The sequence below is a fragment of the Protopterus annectens genome, chromosome 1.part0, assembly GCF_019279795.1.
Source record: "Protopterus annectens isolate FY-2018-M chromosome 1.part0, PAN1.0, whole genome shotgun sequence".
In the NCBI taxonomy this organism is placed as follows: Eukaryota; Metazoa; Chordata; order Ceratodontiformes; family Protopteridae; genus Protopterus; species Protopterus annectens.
In genome coordinates, this window is record NC_056725.1 from 1,761,302,703 (window position 1) to 1,761,322,088 (window position 19,386).

Sequence of the window (19,386 nt, forward strand, 5' to 3'; positions counted from 1 at the left end):
CTTGTGGATTGCAAATAATAAAGAGATGAAGAATTTTATGTGGGAGGGGATGATGGCAAGAGTCAAGTGGGATAAGGTGATTCTTCCAAATGAACAAAGCGGTTTGGGATTACTCGACTTGAAGGTGTACTTTAGAGCTACACAGTTAAGACTCCTATACAGTACAAGCAGAAACCTATAATTCAAAATGGAAAGGGATGACGAAGAAACAGGGGGAAGCCCAAGAAACAAGGGGAGACTGGGATTTTGGATGTAGATCCTAAAAGACAATAAAAATAACCATGCAGAATATTATACTCAAAGTAGCAGAAAGTATTCCAAGAACTAAGCCAACACAGGAATGGAAAAGAGAGACTCTGCCAACAGTAATGACTGCAATTAGGGTTACATACAATAGGAAAGAAGGGAATGTAATGGAGAAAATTGGTAAAAGAAGCAAGTTATTGGCAGCAAATAATAAGAGAAGGAAATGTAATAGAATGGGTAGAGGTCAAGAATTTATTTGGACTGCAGGATAGAGATAGCATTCCCTATCAAGGACTGACATCAGAGTATAGGCAGAGAAAAAGAAACAGAGGGATTGTAAGTGAAAGACCAGCACTGGTAGAGTTTTTAGTAAAATCTAGAACACAAGCTGCTGTTAAAAAAGGAATAATTAGTAAAGCATACAAAATATTGCATGATAACTGTAAGAATCAGAGGAGGTTAGAACAGACTGCTTATCCAATCTTTCTTCCCAATTCACAAAGAAACAATAGGAGGATATATGTATGTCTCCCAAATATGAAACAACGTCTAGAAGATTTAGGAGATTTGCTTATACCCTACGTAGACTACAAAGAATTTTTCCTCGGGTAGACTACAGATGTTGGAGGTGAGATTGGGAAGAAAGAGGCAACGGGGAACATGTTTTCTGGGAGTGTAATGAGTTGGCAGACTTTAATGATTCCCTGCTCTGTCAGAGATACTGGGAGAGCAAATTGTTATAACTAAGGAAATGTTTTTTTGAGCTATGATAGAGAATCAGAATTGCCTAGACATAGTAAGGCCTTGCTGATTCTAATTATGGTGACTGCCAAAAAACATTTACTAGAAAATGGAAATCAAATTCTAAGCCAACATTATTAGAAGTAGTGAATGTAGTAACAGAGATAAAACAACTGGAATTCAGATCTTTAGAAGAGGGTAGAAGCAAATTGCATAGGAAAATGGGAATAGTAGGAACAATACATGAGAGGAGGACAAGGTTTAAAACAAGACAGGATTTGAATGAGCTATGCAATGTCTGACTGACAAATGACTGAATAGATAAGTGATTTATAAAGTTTACAACTACGATTATGTCAATATGGTTTGCAATGTATAATGTTTGCAACTAAAATTATGGCAATATGGTTTGTTTTCATTTACATAGAAGTATGATTGTCTATGACATACTTGATAATTTAATAAACATATTTCTTATTTTAAAAAAGAGGTAGGCTGACAGAATGGGTAGGGTTGGGGGTAGTCATCAGTATACTTGGATGCTGCAAAAGGGTTCCATTTACAGATAAGCTATGTATTGAATGGATTGAAGAACTCTTAAATGCTAACAGTGTGAGTGGGAGGAGACCACCAGTGCCTGACATTTACAGATCAGACAGGACACAAGAGACTTCCCAATCACTTCCAGAATGGAAAGAGGAGGGGGGACTAGAAAGAGGATTCTGCTTCTTTTGCAGAGGATGAAGGAGTAGGCAGGGAATCTGATCACTACCAAAACGGCTACATAAGAAGTCTAGGAATCTGGAAGACAACTGGGCTCAAATCTCTGCCAAGGTGAGATGAGGACTCACGAGGACAAATGACTACCAAGGTGGAAGAATGTTGAGAAGCTCTGATCACTGGAAGGCTGGGAATTTGCACAGTGTCATTTACAGAACTTCTGTATGGTGTTCATTTTTATTATGTAATGCTGACAGTGAGACAAACACCATCAAAAACAATCACCAAACTGCCAACATTGTATATAGTAAGACAATATCTAGCACAGGATGAGGCAGTAGTGTGCAAAGGTCAGGGTATTGGGGCAGGTAGGGCTAAATTAGTATTCTACAGTGCAAGCCTTACACCAAAAATAAAGGACCCGTCCGGGCATACACTTTTTATGAATCCAGGCAGTGTCTTAATCTGAATGAGCATTCTTTAACAATACAAATGTATACACAGACAAACTGAGCTAGTAATATGACCAACAACTTTTTAAATAAGTGAACAGTACTGTTCAGGACGCATACACTTCTTAAATTCTGGGGCAGATGAATGGCTATACTGTACTCTTTCATGGAGAAGCAGGAGCAGGACAAGGAAAGTAAAAATGTTAGCTATGCTACACAGAAAACTAAAACTGCCGAATCAACAGACAAAACAATTATAATCACTAAAATGAATATTATTCACTTGGAACAAAATATCTGTTATTAAGGCGTCCAGAGATGCCAGCAAAATTGGACTATCTACTAAACTTCATTCCTGCAACACACTTGTCGTCTAGCACTCATTACACACTTCTTCAACCTGCACTGTTGAGTGTTCAGAGGAAAACAGGCACGCTGTATTCCATATGGCTTGTGCTATGGCAAGTAATGACACAACGCTGTCAAAATAAAGGCAGACATGTCAATAAATGCATCCAGCGACAAAGGATACAAAAACAATTTACAAAATCTCATTTTATAAAAAGCTAAAAACTAAAAAAGACTCAAAGACCTATTACACGTTTAATATTATACATTTTATTAAAAAAAACTACAGGCACAACATACTACATTATCCTAACAGCAAATAAATCTGAGGCTGTGAGGTGAAGAAACATCAACCAAGCATATGATGTCCTAGCAACAATAACCTCAACATGTACACAGTGTGTGAAAACAGCCACAAGAAAGGCTTGAGTTTCCTCCATTGCATTCTTCTTCTTTCTCCTGTCCTCTTGTTAAAAAAAATGACTATATCTAAACTCATGCCCGTTTTTAGTAAAACTACACAGCTGCAGAAGGTAATCGTGTTGTTTTATAACACCTCACCTCCGTCTGTTGACAACTGCTAAACCCTACCTTGCCTACTCGGGGTAACCCTAAACCGGTTTAGAAACAATCAGTACGTAACACAAGAAGATAGGAGGGCATAAATCGTTCTACCCATAATAGAACATTAGTAGGGAGGACTAGGATTACCTGGTCCAAGGGTAAACCGACAGCAACACTGATGGGATGTAACAAGGTGGAACCAGTAGTTCTGAACGGAACCTTTGGGTGCTGTTGTGCCATTCTGCATCTTCTAAGTGTACCGTTGCATTACCTTCCTGCGGCTAGTCTCCCTGCCTTAATGCACGGATAAATTAAACAACAGACAACGGAGAACAACCCTCCTTCGCAGTACCAAACACATTTCATCAAAGATTAAAGGAGTGGCTGGGAACGTCACTCACTACCTAAAATTACAAAACTCTCCTCTACAACTTCCTATAATATGTGCTGAGGGTCGAAGGATAACAACACCATTGTGGCAGCGTTATGAGGCCTATGGACGACACGCCTCTGTGACGTTTTAAGTATTACCAAGCCAGGCTATCCCACATAGCACGTTGTATTGCCGTTAAACAGATTGGATTGTATGTAACTACTGATGCTTATCAGAGAAACAGGTCAAGAATTTATGACAGTAGTGTTGCTTTGTTTCTCGAGAATTGTTACTGCTGTTACAAAAGCGCACTTTAAGGAGGAGCACGCGCTTCCCAATGTCATTTATTTTTCTTGGCTCTTTTTCCACTCCCAGTGAAGAAAAAATGTTATCATCCTCACACTTCTTCCTTGATATGACTGTGAAAAACAGCGCTAACTGTTAATAAAGCTCAAGAAACTCATTTAAGTGTCTGTGTCTCTGACCGTTTTTACGGTCAGTTGCTTGTTGTTTTCCTTCACTTGTTATGACTGCCCCGCCCCTCCTCCAAATGAAATGAAAAAAAATACTGGGAGAAAAACTAATTTATATTTAAACTCTCCGTTTGTGATAGAACATTAAGTAGTAAAACACATCAGACTATCACAATGTTTTCAAGAGGATTTAGGTGTCCCAACTGCTTGCCAACACTTACAGAAGCCCCGATGTGAAGCAAATATTTGTGTCTTTCGGCTTTTCCCGGTTAGGGGTCTCCACAACGGAACTCCAGTCCGCTAATGATTGGCAGTAGATTTTTACGTGCTGGCTTGCCGGGCCTAACGCACAACCATCAATGAAGGAACGCCCATTATACCATGACCCCCCCCCCCAAAACGTGCACGCTGATTGGCCAGCGTGCCCGTTGTAAATCGAGTTATACTAATGGAAAAAGGTCCGGTCGCCCGGACTTTTTTCCATTAGTATAACTCGTTTTTTTTAAACAATGTCTCGCTATGTTCCGTTGCTTATTTTAAAGCTGTCTCGCTATGTTAAACCCATTTAACATAGCGAGGCAGTGTTTAAAAAAAAAGCAACGGAGAAAGCAAGATCTCCGTTGCTTTTTTTAGTGTCTCGCTATGTTAAATGAGTTTAACATAGCGAGACAGTTTTAAAATAAGCAACGGAGATGTCCGTTGCTTATTTTAAAACTGTCTCGCTATGTTAAACTCATTTAACATAGCGAAACACAAAAAAAAAAGCAACGGAGATCTTGCTTTCTCCATTGCTTTTGCCCACAACTCTGATGTACTGCGCAGGCGCGCAGTACATCAGAACTGCCGCGGATGCCAGACATCTGCGGAAGGGCAGTAAACAGGCATTATACTATGCCATTATTTAAGAAAAGTAGCAGTTTCTTTTCTTAAATAATGTCATGGTATAATAGCAATAACCCACTTCTGGGTGTGGATAATGCTAAATTACCCACGGTTGGCTTTGTTTGGTCCCTCGGCCTCGGGACCAAACCACGCCAACCGTGGGTAAATTTAGCATTACCCACACCCAGGCATGGGTTATTGCTATATTCATGCATGTCAACACTCTAACTGAGAATCGAACGGGCAACGTCTAACGCAGCACTATCACCACAGTCCCGATGTGAAGCAAATACATAAAAAATAATATTTACTGAAAAATTTACTTAGCTGAATTATCAAATCAAAGCATGCATTGAAATTTTAGTTGTATTAAATTACTTATACGAAAACAGCATACATCGAAGTTATATTTTGTGACGGAAAGGTCTATGAAAGTGGAATTCTTGATTCTCAGTCCGCGTTATACAAGAGTACACAAAGAGATAGCCCTTCAGGAGCATGTAATAAATGCAGTGCCGTGCTTTCCGACTTAATCATGTAAAAACGAGGCAATTTAACAAGGGGGTGCGTAATATGTAAAATGATACAACCTAGACCAAGTTAAAAATAGTAGCGTAATATTTAAACAGGGCATCCCACGCACGCAGTGCCTTAATGGGTGCAGTTTTTGCCTCACGGTTTCTGCTTTTCCAGTAAATTTTCCAGCTGAAATACCTTCCTTGTGGAGACTTTTTGTCCAGGGTGTGTAGTTTTTTTTTTCACATTCCAGTGGTATTATGGTAGATGAAGTGTAACACCTATACATTCTCAACAAGTGTCCTCACACTGATGTGTATGCATCCTGCAATTGTCTGACATCCCATCCAGAAGATGGTTACTGTTGCACCTGCTACTTTCTGAGGTTTCTCTGGATGTCCACATCTTTAAATACATAAAACAAATACTGGAAAATGAATGCACAAAGTGTGAATAACAGTTATCAAGCTCCTGATGCTTCCCAGAGCATTAGAAGCTTTAACATGATATTCCTTAACACCTTGTACTGCCATAATCACCCTTACCACCACTCTTTTCTTGCTACCCCATACCACCTCCATCCATACTATATTCATCTCCCCACCTACAATATCTCCCACACTAACCATAACACCCCTCTCTAAGACAAACAGTTTCTCCAATATCTCACCTTCCTTATTCAATTGACAAACCTTTCACCTAATAAAGTTAAAATTCTCTACTGCCATTATCAAACTAAAATTAACATACTATCCTCTCCTTGGGCCTCTCTCTTTACAACAACATATGTCCATCCGTACACATCATTAGCTGGCCTTCTCCCAATGTGGCGACATTCACCCCAATCCAGGTCCAACTAACTGCTCAACCTACAGCCTTTCTTCTAGTACCAAAAACTTATGCATAACAACAATCAATGTACGTAGTATTTGTAACAAAACCACAGAATTCCATGGCTGGATCTCTTAACACTTCCCAAATATTGTAGCACTCCCAGAAACCTGGTTAAAACTTCATATATCTGACACTGAAATAATTCCCCCTGGATATAACATCCCTGCTAGACAGGGGGTCCAGGGAAGTAAATAGTGTGGGAAGAAATAGACAGGGAATTGTTATGGCTTGGCTTGTATAGGCCCTAGGGCCAATAGCCTAGTACCAACCTATGAACCTTACAAATGACCGGCTCCACAAAAAAGGTAGAGGCATTGCATTACTCTACCGTGATACTTTAGCTATTACTCCATTTTTCAAACATATTCTAATTTTTGCAAATATGGAATTACTACTACCAAATCTTCACATCAACATTAGAAAACAATTATGTATTGCTGTACTTTATATTCCCCAGGTCAAATATACCTACTCTGGAAGATCTATTATCCTGCTCAACCCTTAAAATATCTAACAGAACCATCATTCTTGGTGATACCAATATAAACTGGCAATCTCTCATCTCCAGTTCTCCATCTAATAGTATAAATTTGCATAAGTTTACTCAACTCATCACAGACCCCACACATATTGTAACTAAACAAACTGAGTCAACCCTAGACTGGATATTCCTCTCACACCCTCATAAATATGCCAAAGCCGGAACCCTTCCTAATACCTTTAGTGATCATCTTCCTGCCTATACCCATAGAACCTAAGTGCAAGTAGGTAAATTGCACTCTCAAAGAACATCTAGGAATCTCACCTGTATCAATCAACAGATATTTTTAGATACTCTAAAAACCCACATCTGGTACCCAACCAAAATACTCCCATTAGACATTGCAGTTAACTACTTTAACAAAGAGATACTCTAAATAGTCTTGCATCTATACGTACAAAAAGAACAAAGCTTAACCATGCTCCTTGTCTAACAAAACCGACTAAACAAACCAAAAACTGGAAAAACCAAATAAAAACACCCAACAAACGCTTCTGAGTCTGTAGATTATTCCAAGCAAAAATTCGGATCCAACTCAAGTAATAAAACAACAAACAATTTTATTTTAAGCCGTTAGAACATACGCTTTTCGTCGGAACACACAAGTTCCTCAGAAATCGAAACAAGCAAAGCAGTGCCTCGCCCCTACCATTCATTTAAATATCCCAATTATTCAAACCTAATCACATGGTAAAGATTCAATTATCCTGAAGCCAGAATGTTAAAAACAGAATGTTAAAAACATCCTAACACAATAATCTCACACATTAATAAACATTACATATATAGAATATAGAATATATATATGCTACCAGAAGGGTAACTACCTCATTGAATGATACATCTGACCACCGTTCTGTTTAGCACTGTTCGAATAACACCAGACGAAGCCCTGTAACACTGGTTACTAGTCCAGTCTTGGTGATACCGCACTGGACAGCGCAGGTGGATTCATCTATATTCAAACTGAACATGTGTTTAAATTCAATTAATATAAACAATGCAAGAAACACTAAACAGCATACCATAAACAATATATATCCACCTTTAATTAGTGACTTTCAATTATATATGCTAGCCTTAAAGGCTAGCAGAAAAATATGGATAAATAAAAATAAAAAATATAGGAGGTAATGAATATATGTAAGTTAAAATAAAAATGAGAATGAAAATGTAAATGAAAATGAAATAAAAATGAAAATAAAATAAATGGCTACAAGACCTCTAATCATAATGTGAAAGAACTATAACCTATCTATAAAAATCAATAAAAACACTGCCATGACCGGTCCAGTATAAACCTCACTATGGACCTTGGTTGGTGGTAAAATTTTTCTGAACAGAACGGTGGTCAGATGTATCATTCAATGAGGTACTTACCCTTCTGGTAGCATATATATATATATATATATATATATATATATATATATATATATATTCTATATATGTAATGTTTATTAATGTGTTAGATTATTGTGTTAGGATGTTTTTAACATTCTGTTTTTAACATTCTGGCTTCAGGATAATTGAATCTTTACCATGTGACTAGGTTTGAATAATTGGGATATTTAAATGAATGGTAGGGGCGAGGCACTGTTTTGCTTGTTTCGATTTCTGAAGAAGTTGGAGTGTGTTCCAATGAAAAGTGCATGTTCTAACGGCTTAAAATAAAATTGTCTGTTGTTTTATTACTTGAGTTGGATCTGAATTTTTGCTTGGAATAATCTACAAAAACAGACTAAACAACTACTTACTTACTTCTAAGGATAAAGCCTGGAAAGAATGGCACAGAAATAAAACCCCACAAAATGAACTCAAATATAAGCAACTATGTCAAAAAGCATGCCATCTATGCTAAAAAAAAATTTCTCCACTGAACTTTCTACCCAGCAACACAACCCCAAAATTTTCTGGAACTCAGTTTCCTCTCTTTTTAATCCTTGAACTCAGCATAACCCTACACCATCTCCTGACAAAGACCCACAAGAAATTGCCCAAGCTTTCAACTCCGATTTTATTGATACTATCCAGAAGCTTGTTAATGACTTCTCTCTACAAACTTGTAAAAGTACAAGCTGTAATGAAAACAATAAATTTTCCAACCCACTTTCAAATCTCGACACCCCCTCTAAAAACTGCAACTCTAACAATATCCCATCCACTCAACCTTTTACCTTTTAACCTGTACCCACCTCTGTAGTGTGCAAACTGCTTTCTAAATTAAAGCCATGATCCTCATCTTCTGACGACCTTCCAGTTGAATACCTAAAACTTGCAGCAGATTCCATAGCTTTCCCTGTCAGCATTCTCATAACTCAATCTATCTCAAAATCATATGTCCCACAACTCTGGAAAAACTCTATTGTTACTCCCCTGCATAAAGGTGGTAATACCAGTGACCTCTCTACCTACCGGCCCATCTCAATATTTTCACCTCTATCTAAAATCTGAGAAAAGTGTATCCATTCACAGTTGCTAAAACATCTCACTGACAATAACTTGCTTGCAGCCACCCAACAGGGTTTTCGGTCAGCACAGAGCACAACCACAGCCTTACTTTCATTTGCCAACACTGTATACAAAGCTCTTGATGCTAGTCTACTAAGTTCAGTTATATTACTAGATCTATCAAAAGCTTTTGATACAGTGTCCCACCCTAAACTACTATTACAACCTGAGTCCATAAACTGCTCCCCACACACTCTAACCTGGTTCCACAACTATCTTCACAACAGAAAACAATCTGTTAGATGGCAATACAAACAATCCAAATATGTAATCAACAATACAGGAGTCTCCAAGGGTCTATTCTTGGGCCCTTGCTTTTTAATATATCACTAACAATCTCCACAAAGCTTCCCAGCAAAGTACACTCATTCAATATGCTGACATTTTAACAGTAATCACCTTTTCTAACAACTTCTCAGAGCTCCTAAAGTTAACACAAAAAGCATTTACATCGATCAAATCCTGGCTTAATAAGGGTCAGCTGCTACTTGATCCCAAAAAATTAAAAGTCTTACTATTCTCATCCAAATCTCTAACTCTAGACTTTAAAATTTTCTCGCAAAACAATACTGAAATTGAAATTGTAAAAACATCTAAACTGCTTGGCATTATAATTGATAAACTCTCATTTGAGAATCATATACATAGCACAATCAAAAAGACCAATTTTAAGCTAGGTAAGTGCTATAGGTAGAAATTCTATCTGGACATGTCCACCAAGTTAAAATTGGCTAACAGTCTACTTCTCCCTTCCCTCCTCTATGCTAGTCCAATTTTCACTAACCTACACTCATCTCTCTTAAATAAATTACAATCATGCTACTACAAAATAGCAAAGTCTGTCTCCAATATGATAACTCGCACGCATCACTGCCTGGCCATTAAATCTTTAAACTGGTTCAAATTTACCCATTACCTACATTACACCCAACTAACTCTTACCCACAAATTACTTTACAACTCAAACTACTGGCCTTCTCTTCAAACTATGATACAAACACACATCCCAACTCGGATTTTTATATTTTGCTTTTGCCTCTTAAATGTACTCAGTTGTATTTATTCTGCTGCATTTATTACTGCTTGGCAGTAGCCTGATTAAATTGTAACTGTTATTCTAAGCCTTTGGTTTAAGCACTTGGGCTTTAGACCAGTTGTTTTACATTAAGAAGGTTTGTGGTCTACATTATTGTGGCAGGACAGGTAGCTTACATCCTTCTAAGATGGGAATTGCTGATTGAAGGCTCAGTGTCTGTTATTCTAAAAGTGTATTAGTTCTGGTTGAAGCACTTGGGCTTCAGGCCAGTTATTTTACATTAAGAAGGTTTGTGGTCTGCAGTCTTGTGGGAGGAGAGGCTAGACTCTGCCCTTCTGAGCTGGGAATTTTTGGTTGAAGGTTTATTGTGCCTGCTTATCTGAACTATTTATTTCAGAAATTAGTGTGCCTTGTTTGCTGTAGCATAGACTAGATTCAGGCCTACTGAATCTAGCTTTGTTTGTATAACTTGAGCACTAATCCGGACCATCTTTTTTGGAGAAGGTTCCCCTGCACCCTAGTGGCAGGAGTGTGCAGTTAGAACTTGTCTGATTGAAGACTGCTGGAACAGGGCTCAGTTTTAAGCTTTTTTACTGGTTAATTTGATAATTTGTTTAAATCAGTTTGCTCATTTTCTATTGTTATATAAAAAATTGCACTTTATTCATCTGCTTTTACTGTATTTGTGCTTCTTCCTACTTTATTATTTTATTTTGCTTTTGCTGCCTGTTCTTAAAAGTACTTAAATGCATTTATTCTGCTGCATTTGTTACTGCTTTATAGTAGCCTGATTAAATTGTAACTGTTATTCTAAGCCTTCGGTTTAAGCACTTGGGCTTCAGACCAGTTGTTTTACATTACAAAGGTTTGTGGTCTGCACTGTTGTGGCAGGACAGGTAGCTTGCATCCTTCTAAGTGAGGAGTTGCTAACTGAAGGCTTACTGTCTGTTATTCTAAAAGTGTATTAGTTCTGGTTTAAGCACTTGGGCTTCGGGCCAGCTATTTTACATCCACCTTGGATCCCAGAAACTACCGTCCCATCAGTCTGACAAGCCTTATCTGCAAGGCCATGGAGCATATTATTATGGAACTTATAAACAAAGACATTGGCAACCTTCAAACACTGGACCCCACCCAGTTTGGGTTTGTGAAGGGCCGATCTTGTCTCCTGAACCTGATTGACTTCTTTGAATCAGTCTCCAGAGCCATGGACAAGGGTAAGGTGGTCCACACAGCCTCTCTAGACCTTGCCAAGGCCTTTGACACCATCCCCCACTCTGGAATCATAGATAAACTTACTAAGTTGGGCATTAATCAAATTTAATTAATAATTAAATGGCTTACCGATAGAACCCACACTGTAAAAGTAGCCAACTCCAGATCCAGCTCCAGACAAGTGACAAGTGGAGTACCTCAGGGTTCAGTCCTGGGGCCGCTCTTGTTTGGCATCTACTTCTCTGAAGTACAGGTCAACACTAAGGGACTCTGGCTAACAAAGTTTGCAGATGACTGCAAACTGGGAGCCATTATTGAATCCCCAAATGATGTGGATACTCTACAAAAGGGCCTTACAGAAACAGATGCTTGGTGCCAGAGCCATGGGCTCAAGCTCAATGCCAAGAAATGTATTGTTATCCCCTTTGGGAAAAACATGTATCCATGAATTACCATATAGGTGGCAGTACACTAAACACAGAAAGTGTGATAAGAGACTTAGGGACACAGGTGGACAGTGGTCTCACCTTCGATAACCACATTGCCACAACAGTCAGGAAATCCTTCTATGTGGCACACCTAATCATGAAGGGCTTTTCATCCAGAAAAAAGGAGGTCATTGTCCCACTGTACTCATCCCTCATTAGACCCATTATAGAATACAATGCCCCATTTGGTATGTACCTCTCAAGACATCTGCAACAACTGGAAAGGCCTCAAAAATACCTCACTAAAAGAATCACAGGCCTAAAGCAGATGCCCTACGCTGACCGCCTTAAAAAACTCCAGCTATACTCTGTTGCATATCGTCTACTTAGAGGCGATCTCTGCTTAACATATAAGGCCATGTCAAACCCAGAGCTTTTGGACATGCTACACTTAAAGAAATCCCAATCCCTCAGAGCTACACGCTCCAGGGATCTAAACCTTGTCATCACAATAAACAAAACATGCTGGAGGGATAGGTTCCTGACCCAGAGACTCCCCAAACTCTGGAATAGATTGCCCATACATGTCAAGCAGAGTGCCTCTTTGGACCTCTTCAAGAGGAACCTTGACGATTGGATGGGAGATAGGAAATTCACCCCAGGGATCACGTCAGTCGCCCTGCTTGACAGGGGTCCAGGAAAATAAATAATGTGGGAAGAAATAGCCAGAGAATTGTTATGGCTAGGCTTGTATAGGCCCTAGGGCTGATAGCCTAGTACCAACCTATCAACCTATGAATAAGAAGGTGTGGTCTGCACTCTTGTGGGAGGAGAGGGTAGATTCTGCCCTTCTGAGCCAGGGGTTTCTGGTTAAAGGCTTATTGTACCTGCTTATTTGAACTGTTTCTTTCTGAAACTGGTACGCCTTGTTTGCTGTGGCATAGACTAGATTCAGCCCTGCTGAATCTAGTTTTGTTTGTATAACTTGAGCACTAATCCAGGCCATAGAAGGTTCCCCTGCACCCAAATGACAAGAGTGTGCAGTTAGAACTTGTCTGATTGAAGACTGCTGGAACGGAGCTCAGTTTTTAGATTTTTATTGGTTAATTGGTTAATTCGTTTAAATCAGTTTGCTCATTTGCTACTGTTATATTAAAAAAAATACACTTTATGCATCGCCTCTTAACTAGGGTTAAATTATTCCCAGCGCCATAAAGTCTGCTCTTCAAATTTTCCCTTAGAACTAGCCAGTCTTTTAGTTTTAGCACTCAAATCTGTTTCTTTGAGCTCAGCACTTGTTCAGAACTCCTTGTAAGCACTAAATAAGCTACAAATTACTACAGCACTCAGTTTTCCTCACTTGTCTAGAGTAAAACAGTTTTTAGTACTTAATAAATAAGCACCTATCCAGGCATGTCTAAGGGTCAGCTCATGGTGTTTTCTCCTGTCTACCTGATGAATCTGGGCATCTTGGGGCAATGCAGCAATTGCCTCATGTACACAGACAACCTTCTCCTCCTACCACCCAACACTACAACCTATGAGAGATGCACTTATATAGCCAAACCGGAAGCAAAGCTCTCTTCACCCAAGACTGGACTAGACAGTCAAGAGGAGAAGGTAAACACTTGCACCACACCACACTCATCACATAGTCCCTCAAAACCTACACCACCAAAGCACACACATAGAAACACAAAACACACACCTACATTAATGGAGGCTCTCAATAAAAATCTGCACAAGCAACAGAAACCTACAAAGCAGAAACGCAAGCAACCTCCACCCCCCAACACAACCCAAATGACACATTGCCCACAAACACAGTGTGCCACTCAACCACAGCCCATAAGGCATAACAACGTACACAACACTCTAGTCATAGGTGACTCTATTGTCAGGCATACTGATGTTCCACTCACCAGGCTAAACAAGGAGAAAGTTACTATCAGCTGCCTGTCGGGTGCCAGGATCCACCACATAACACACGCATTCTGTTCACTCCACAACAAGTACAAATATGACTCTATCATTGTACATGTTGGTGTAAATGACCTGAGACGTACCTCCCTGGACTACATGAAAAGAGACATGGAGAAGCTCTCTCATCTTATAGCCCAGGCAGGTATGACCCTAGCCCTGAGTAGCATCCTGCCATCACTCAGAATGATACCACAGTACAAGGACAAAATTATTGACTTCAACAATTGGCTAAGCTTTGGTGTCATTCTAAGGGGATCCAGTATCTGTTTGCCTGGGATGACATGAACGACAGACCACGATGCTTTGCCAGAGATGGCCTGCACCTGTTGCCCTTGAGATTCCGGATACTGTCTAAGGCTCTTGCCACCCCAATAGTGCCTTTTTTAGGCAAGGTTCAAATGACAGATTCACCACCATAACAGGTACAAGCAAGCAAAATCTGAGGGTAATGCTACTCAGCGCTAGAAGTCTAAACATCAAAATGCACTCACTCGAGGCACTCCTTAAAATGGAGAATATCGACATCTGTGCAGTGACAGAGACCTGGTTCAAGGCTCCAGAGAGCACCCCTGCATTACCAGGCTATAATTCATACCACACCTTTCGGCCACCTAACCTGGAACGAAACACTAAAGGCAGAGGCATGTCCATATTCATTAAGGATATCCACACCTCCAGGCTAGTTGCTCAGCATAATGCATCCGAGATTATCCAAGTGCAACTAACTCTGGGCAAGAACGCAATCCTCATTTCTTGCTACACTGGAAAATATTAGGGTACAACCCAACACGCGAATAATGGGCTATTTCAACTACCTCACCATTAACTAGGAAAACTACTCATGTACCAACTCTTTTCCTCAACGTTTTTTGGAATTCATAAATTCCAATTCATTGGATCAACTTATCCACACCCTCACCAGGGACAGCAATATCCTAGACCTGGTCATTACCAACATGGTCGTCCACTGTTCCACACCAGAGGTCAATTCCTCACTGGTCAGATCTGACCACAAGTTAATCACCCTAGACATCCACATCCTGCCCCCACCTCCCATTAGGGAAACCACAGTAAAAAATTTCTCCAAAGCCAACTTCACGTTTCTTAAGACAGAAGTGGCAAACTTCACAACACCAATGCAGATGGTCAATAGAGGTAGAACTGTTGAATCCTACACAAATGCACTTTATAAACACTTACACAAGTGCATTGATCATGCTATCTGTAACAGAACCAAGATGCTATCCTCCAAAAAAAGGAAGCCAATCTGGTGGTCCCCTGCCATAAACAAACTCTACAACAGAAGAAAGAAACTGTTGCAAAAAAGAGTAAAATCCCATGACTGGAGGAACTCCCTGGTCAGCCTCAGTAAGAAGCTGAGATCCCTCATAAAATCCTCCAAAGCTAACTATGAAAACAAAATCGCCACTGATTCTAAAGACAAACACAAAGCATTCTATAGCTATGTGCAGAATCTCAATGGCAATACTCAGATCTGCTCTGAGTTACAGCACAATGGCACTAAATATACAGAACCAACTGATATTGCCAACATCCTGGCAGATAGGTTCAGTGCTAACTTTACCCCCCTCTCACCCCCTAAAGGGCCCATCTCCATACTGGAAGAATGCAAAGCTCCTGTAATCATGGCTGCACAGGTAAAAACCACACTCTCCAAAGCCAAGAACACAGCATCCATGAGACCTGACAACATCCCAGGCTATGTTCTACATGAACTACAGAATGAACTGGCACCCCACCTAAGTACCATGTTCAATCATAGTCTCATCTCAGGCTTTGTGCCCAGTGAATGGGGCACAGCGACAGTTATCCCACTCCACAAAGTGGGAGCCACCATGGACCTGAGGAACTACTGCCCCATTAGCCTGACAAGCCTGGTCTGCAAGGCCATGGAACATATCGTCATGGAACTTATAAATAAATACATTGATAATCTCCAAACTCTGGACCCCACCCAGTTTGGGTTTGTAAAAGGCAGATCACGTCTCCTAAACCTGACAGACTTCTTTGAAGTAGTCACCAAAGCTGTAGACAAGGGTAAGGTGGTTCACACAACCTATCTAGATCTCGCCAAGGCTTTTGGCACCATCCCCCACTTTGGAATTATAGATAAACTCATTAAACTAGGTATAAATCCCTGTCACAAGATGGGTTGCCAACTGGCTCACTGACAGAACCCACACTGTGAAATTAGCAGACTCCAAATCTGACTTTAGACCAGTGACAATTGGAGTACCACAGGGTTTGGTCCTGGGTCCTCTCAAGTTTGGTATCTACCTCTCTGAAGTACAGGCTAACACAGAAGGTCTTTGGCTAATGAAGTTCGCAGATGACTGCAAACTAGGAGCCATAATTGAAACTCCTAATGATGTGGACATCCTACAAAAGGGCCCCACTGAGACAGATGCCTGGTGTCAAAGCCATGGCCTCAAGCTCACTGCCAAAAAGTGGGTTGTTATCCCTGTTAGTAAAAACTCTGTACCCATGAACTACCACATAGGCAGTAGTCTACTTAACACCAAAAGTATTATAAGAAACCTAAGGACACAGGTGGACAGTAGTCTCTCCTTTGATAATCACATCACCACAGTAGTCAGGAAATCCTTCTACGTGGAACACCGCATCACAAAAGGTTTCTCATCCAGGAAAAAAGAGGTCATTGTTCCCTTCTACTCATCACTCATTAGACCCATTATAGAGTACAACACCCCTTTTGGTATGTACCTCACAAGACATCTACAACAACTGGAACGGCCGCAGAAATGCCTCACAAAGAGGATTACTGACCTCAAACAGATGCCCTACACAGACCATCTCAAAAAACTCCAGCTTTACTCCATTGCATATCTCCTACTCAGAGGCGATATCTGCCTAACATACAAAGCTATGTGAAACCCAGAGCTGTTGTACATGCTCCACTTAAAGAAATCCCAATCCCTCTGAGCTACACGCTCTAGGGACCTAAACCTTGTCACTACAATAAACAGAACATGCTGGAGGGATAGATTCCTGCCCCAGAGACTTCCATTACTCTGGAACAAACTACCTATCTATATCAAACAAAGCTCCTCATTAGCACTCAAAAATCTTAATGATTGGATGGGAGATAAGAAATACACCCCGGGATCACTTCTGTGGCTCTGCTCAACAGGGGCACAGGAAAATAATTTTCTTGGGTGGCGAAAGCCAGGGTACCTTTTTGGCTAGGCTTATATAGGCACTGTGGCCAATAGCCTAGTACCTACCTATGAATCTATGAACCTATGAACAACTCCTAACTATAACTAAGCCCAACAAAAGAGCTGGACAATGCCTTTATTCCCATGCTGTTGCCAAATTATGGAATGCCCTCCCTCCCTCTATTACCCAATTAGACTCTTGTTCCTTAGTCTGCAAGTCCTACTACTTGCCTCTTAACTGTACAGTTAATTTATATAATTCTGTAAACTATTATGTGGCTATTGTAGTTTTGCACATTAGATTGAATGGAATGTATCACTGCTTTAATCTGTAATATTGTGTATCTGTATCCTGCTTACCATTTTAAGACTATGTTATACAACTTTCTCCCCAGGCCTCCACTGAAAATGGGTCCTTGGTCCAGTGAACTTTCCTGGTCAACAAATGTCAATAAATGAACAAATTAATTAATTAATTAACCTCAGAAGACACGTGGAAATGTATTTATTTAGTTACTGACATTTCATTAATTAAGCACTTTTCAGAAATAAAACAAAACATCTGCAGTTTAAATAATTATAACAAATTAGACATAAAAACTGTCTTTTCCAGCCCCCTGCTATAAAGCACGCTTTGGCGGGCTTTTCTGGCTATAGAGAACTCAGCACAGCTCCTCGTGATGTCCAGCAGAGTTCCTAGAGCAGCAGAGACCAGAAAAGACAAACTTTCCAGATTTTAAGTATTTTTTTCTGCATTTTCGACTTTTTAAGCCTTTCGATTGCTATTTCTGCCTGTTTTATTCTGCTATTACCTATTTGTACTGTTTTTAATAGCTTGCATTGTTTATTGCACTTGCTTGTTTAAGTTTTGCTTAAAAGTTAAACAACAGGCTAATACACTCAAGTGTACTAGCTTTTGATAGCATTTAGTGGCAAAACACAGCATTAATTGTATTTTCTGCCTTTCTGAAGAAAAGTTGAAAAAAAAAAAAAATACTCTTGTTTTCCATACTTTTCTAATAGTTTGTTCCAGTGATCAGCTCTTGCTGATCCCTGGGCTTTGTCTTCGGTCCTGTTTTCTCCATTTTCCTTGTTTGGTCAAGGGGTAGTTTCTTTACTCACTAGTGGGAGTAGGGAGTACTGAGCTGCCTGTTTGTCCTCAGAGGAGTGGTTTAAAGCAGTAACTTGTAGTTTATTGGCCATTTTGGGTCATTTCCTGTCTTTTTCCAGCCCCTGCTATAAAGCGCTTTTAGTGTGAATTAAGCGTGATTTAGCTGAAACTGCTACCGCTGCACACCAGGGCAGCGCCCGGTTAAGCAGGTTTAAACTATTCGGGCTACCTAAAGTCCACTCTTCAAATTTTCCCTTAAAACTACCTTCCTCGAACTATACTACTGATCAAATCAGCGCATCCTATAACTAAAATGATCATCTCTACTTGACTCCAAGTAGACTTTTCTCTATCTGTTAAACCTAGCACTTGCTCCTACAGTACTTATTACCTTGATACGGCACTCTTGTCATAGATAGTACCCCAAAAAGGCAACCCCCCCATTTCTCAGTCACCCACGTCCCCAGGAATCTTTTTTAAAGTTTTTTGTCTATCCTTCTAGCATGTCTAAGGGATCAGTTGCTAGTGTCCTCTCCTGTCTACCTGATGAATCTGGGCATCTTGAGGGCAATGTTACAATTGCCTCATGTACACAGACAACCCTCTCCTCCTACCACAAAACACAAATACATGAGAGATGCACTTATATAGCCAAACTGGAGGCTGAGCTCTCTCAACACAGGACTGGCAAGACCAGTCAGGAGGAGAAGGAAATTACTTGCATCACACCACCAGTCTCACATAGTCCCTCAAAACCTACAGCACCAAAGCACACACATAGAAACACAAAACACACATACATTAATGGAGGCTATGATCAAAAATCTACCAAAACAGCAGAGGCCACCAAAGCAGACACCCAAACAACCTCCACCTCAGAACACAACCCATCTGACACATTGCCTCACAAACACAGTGTGCCACTCAACCACAGCCCATAAGGCCAAACACAATGCCAACACTCTAGTCATAGGTGACTCTATTGTCAGGCACACTGATGTTCCACTCACCAGGCTAAACAAGGAGAAAGTTACTATCAGCTGCCTGTCGGGTGCCAGGATCCACCACATAACAAGCATTCAGGTCACTCCACAACAAGTACAAATATGACTCTATCATTGTACATGTTGGTGTAAATGACCTGAGACACCTCCC

The 19,386-nt window shown here is 40.1% G+C and overlaps 1 protein-coding gene across 3 annotated transcripts in view; it reads right to left on the reverse strand.

Annotated features, from left to right (window-relative positions):
* MBOAT1 (membrane bound O-acyltransferase domain containing 1) overlaps nucleotides 1–3,587 on the reverse strand; it is a 1,680,446-nt gene extending 1,676,859 nt beyond the window's left edge. For 2 of the 3 annotated variants that reach the window (XM_044069118.1, XM_044069110.1), the window contains exon 1: nucleotides 3,219–3,586. In XM_044069118.1, coding sequence (XP_043925053.1) covers nucleotides 3,219–3,311 — 93 coding nt within the window. In that variant the 5' untranslated portion in view covers nucleotides 3,312–3,586. Of the gene's footprint in view, nucleotides 1–3,218 lie in introns of all 3 variants that reach the window. The other variant, XM_044069126.1, reaches the window with a different exon arrangement.
* Nucleotides 3,588–19,386: the final 15,799 nt, after the last annotated feature.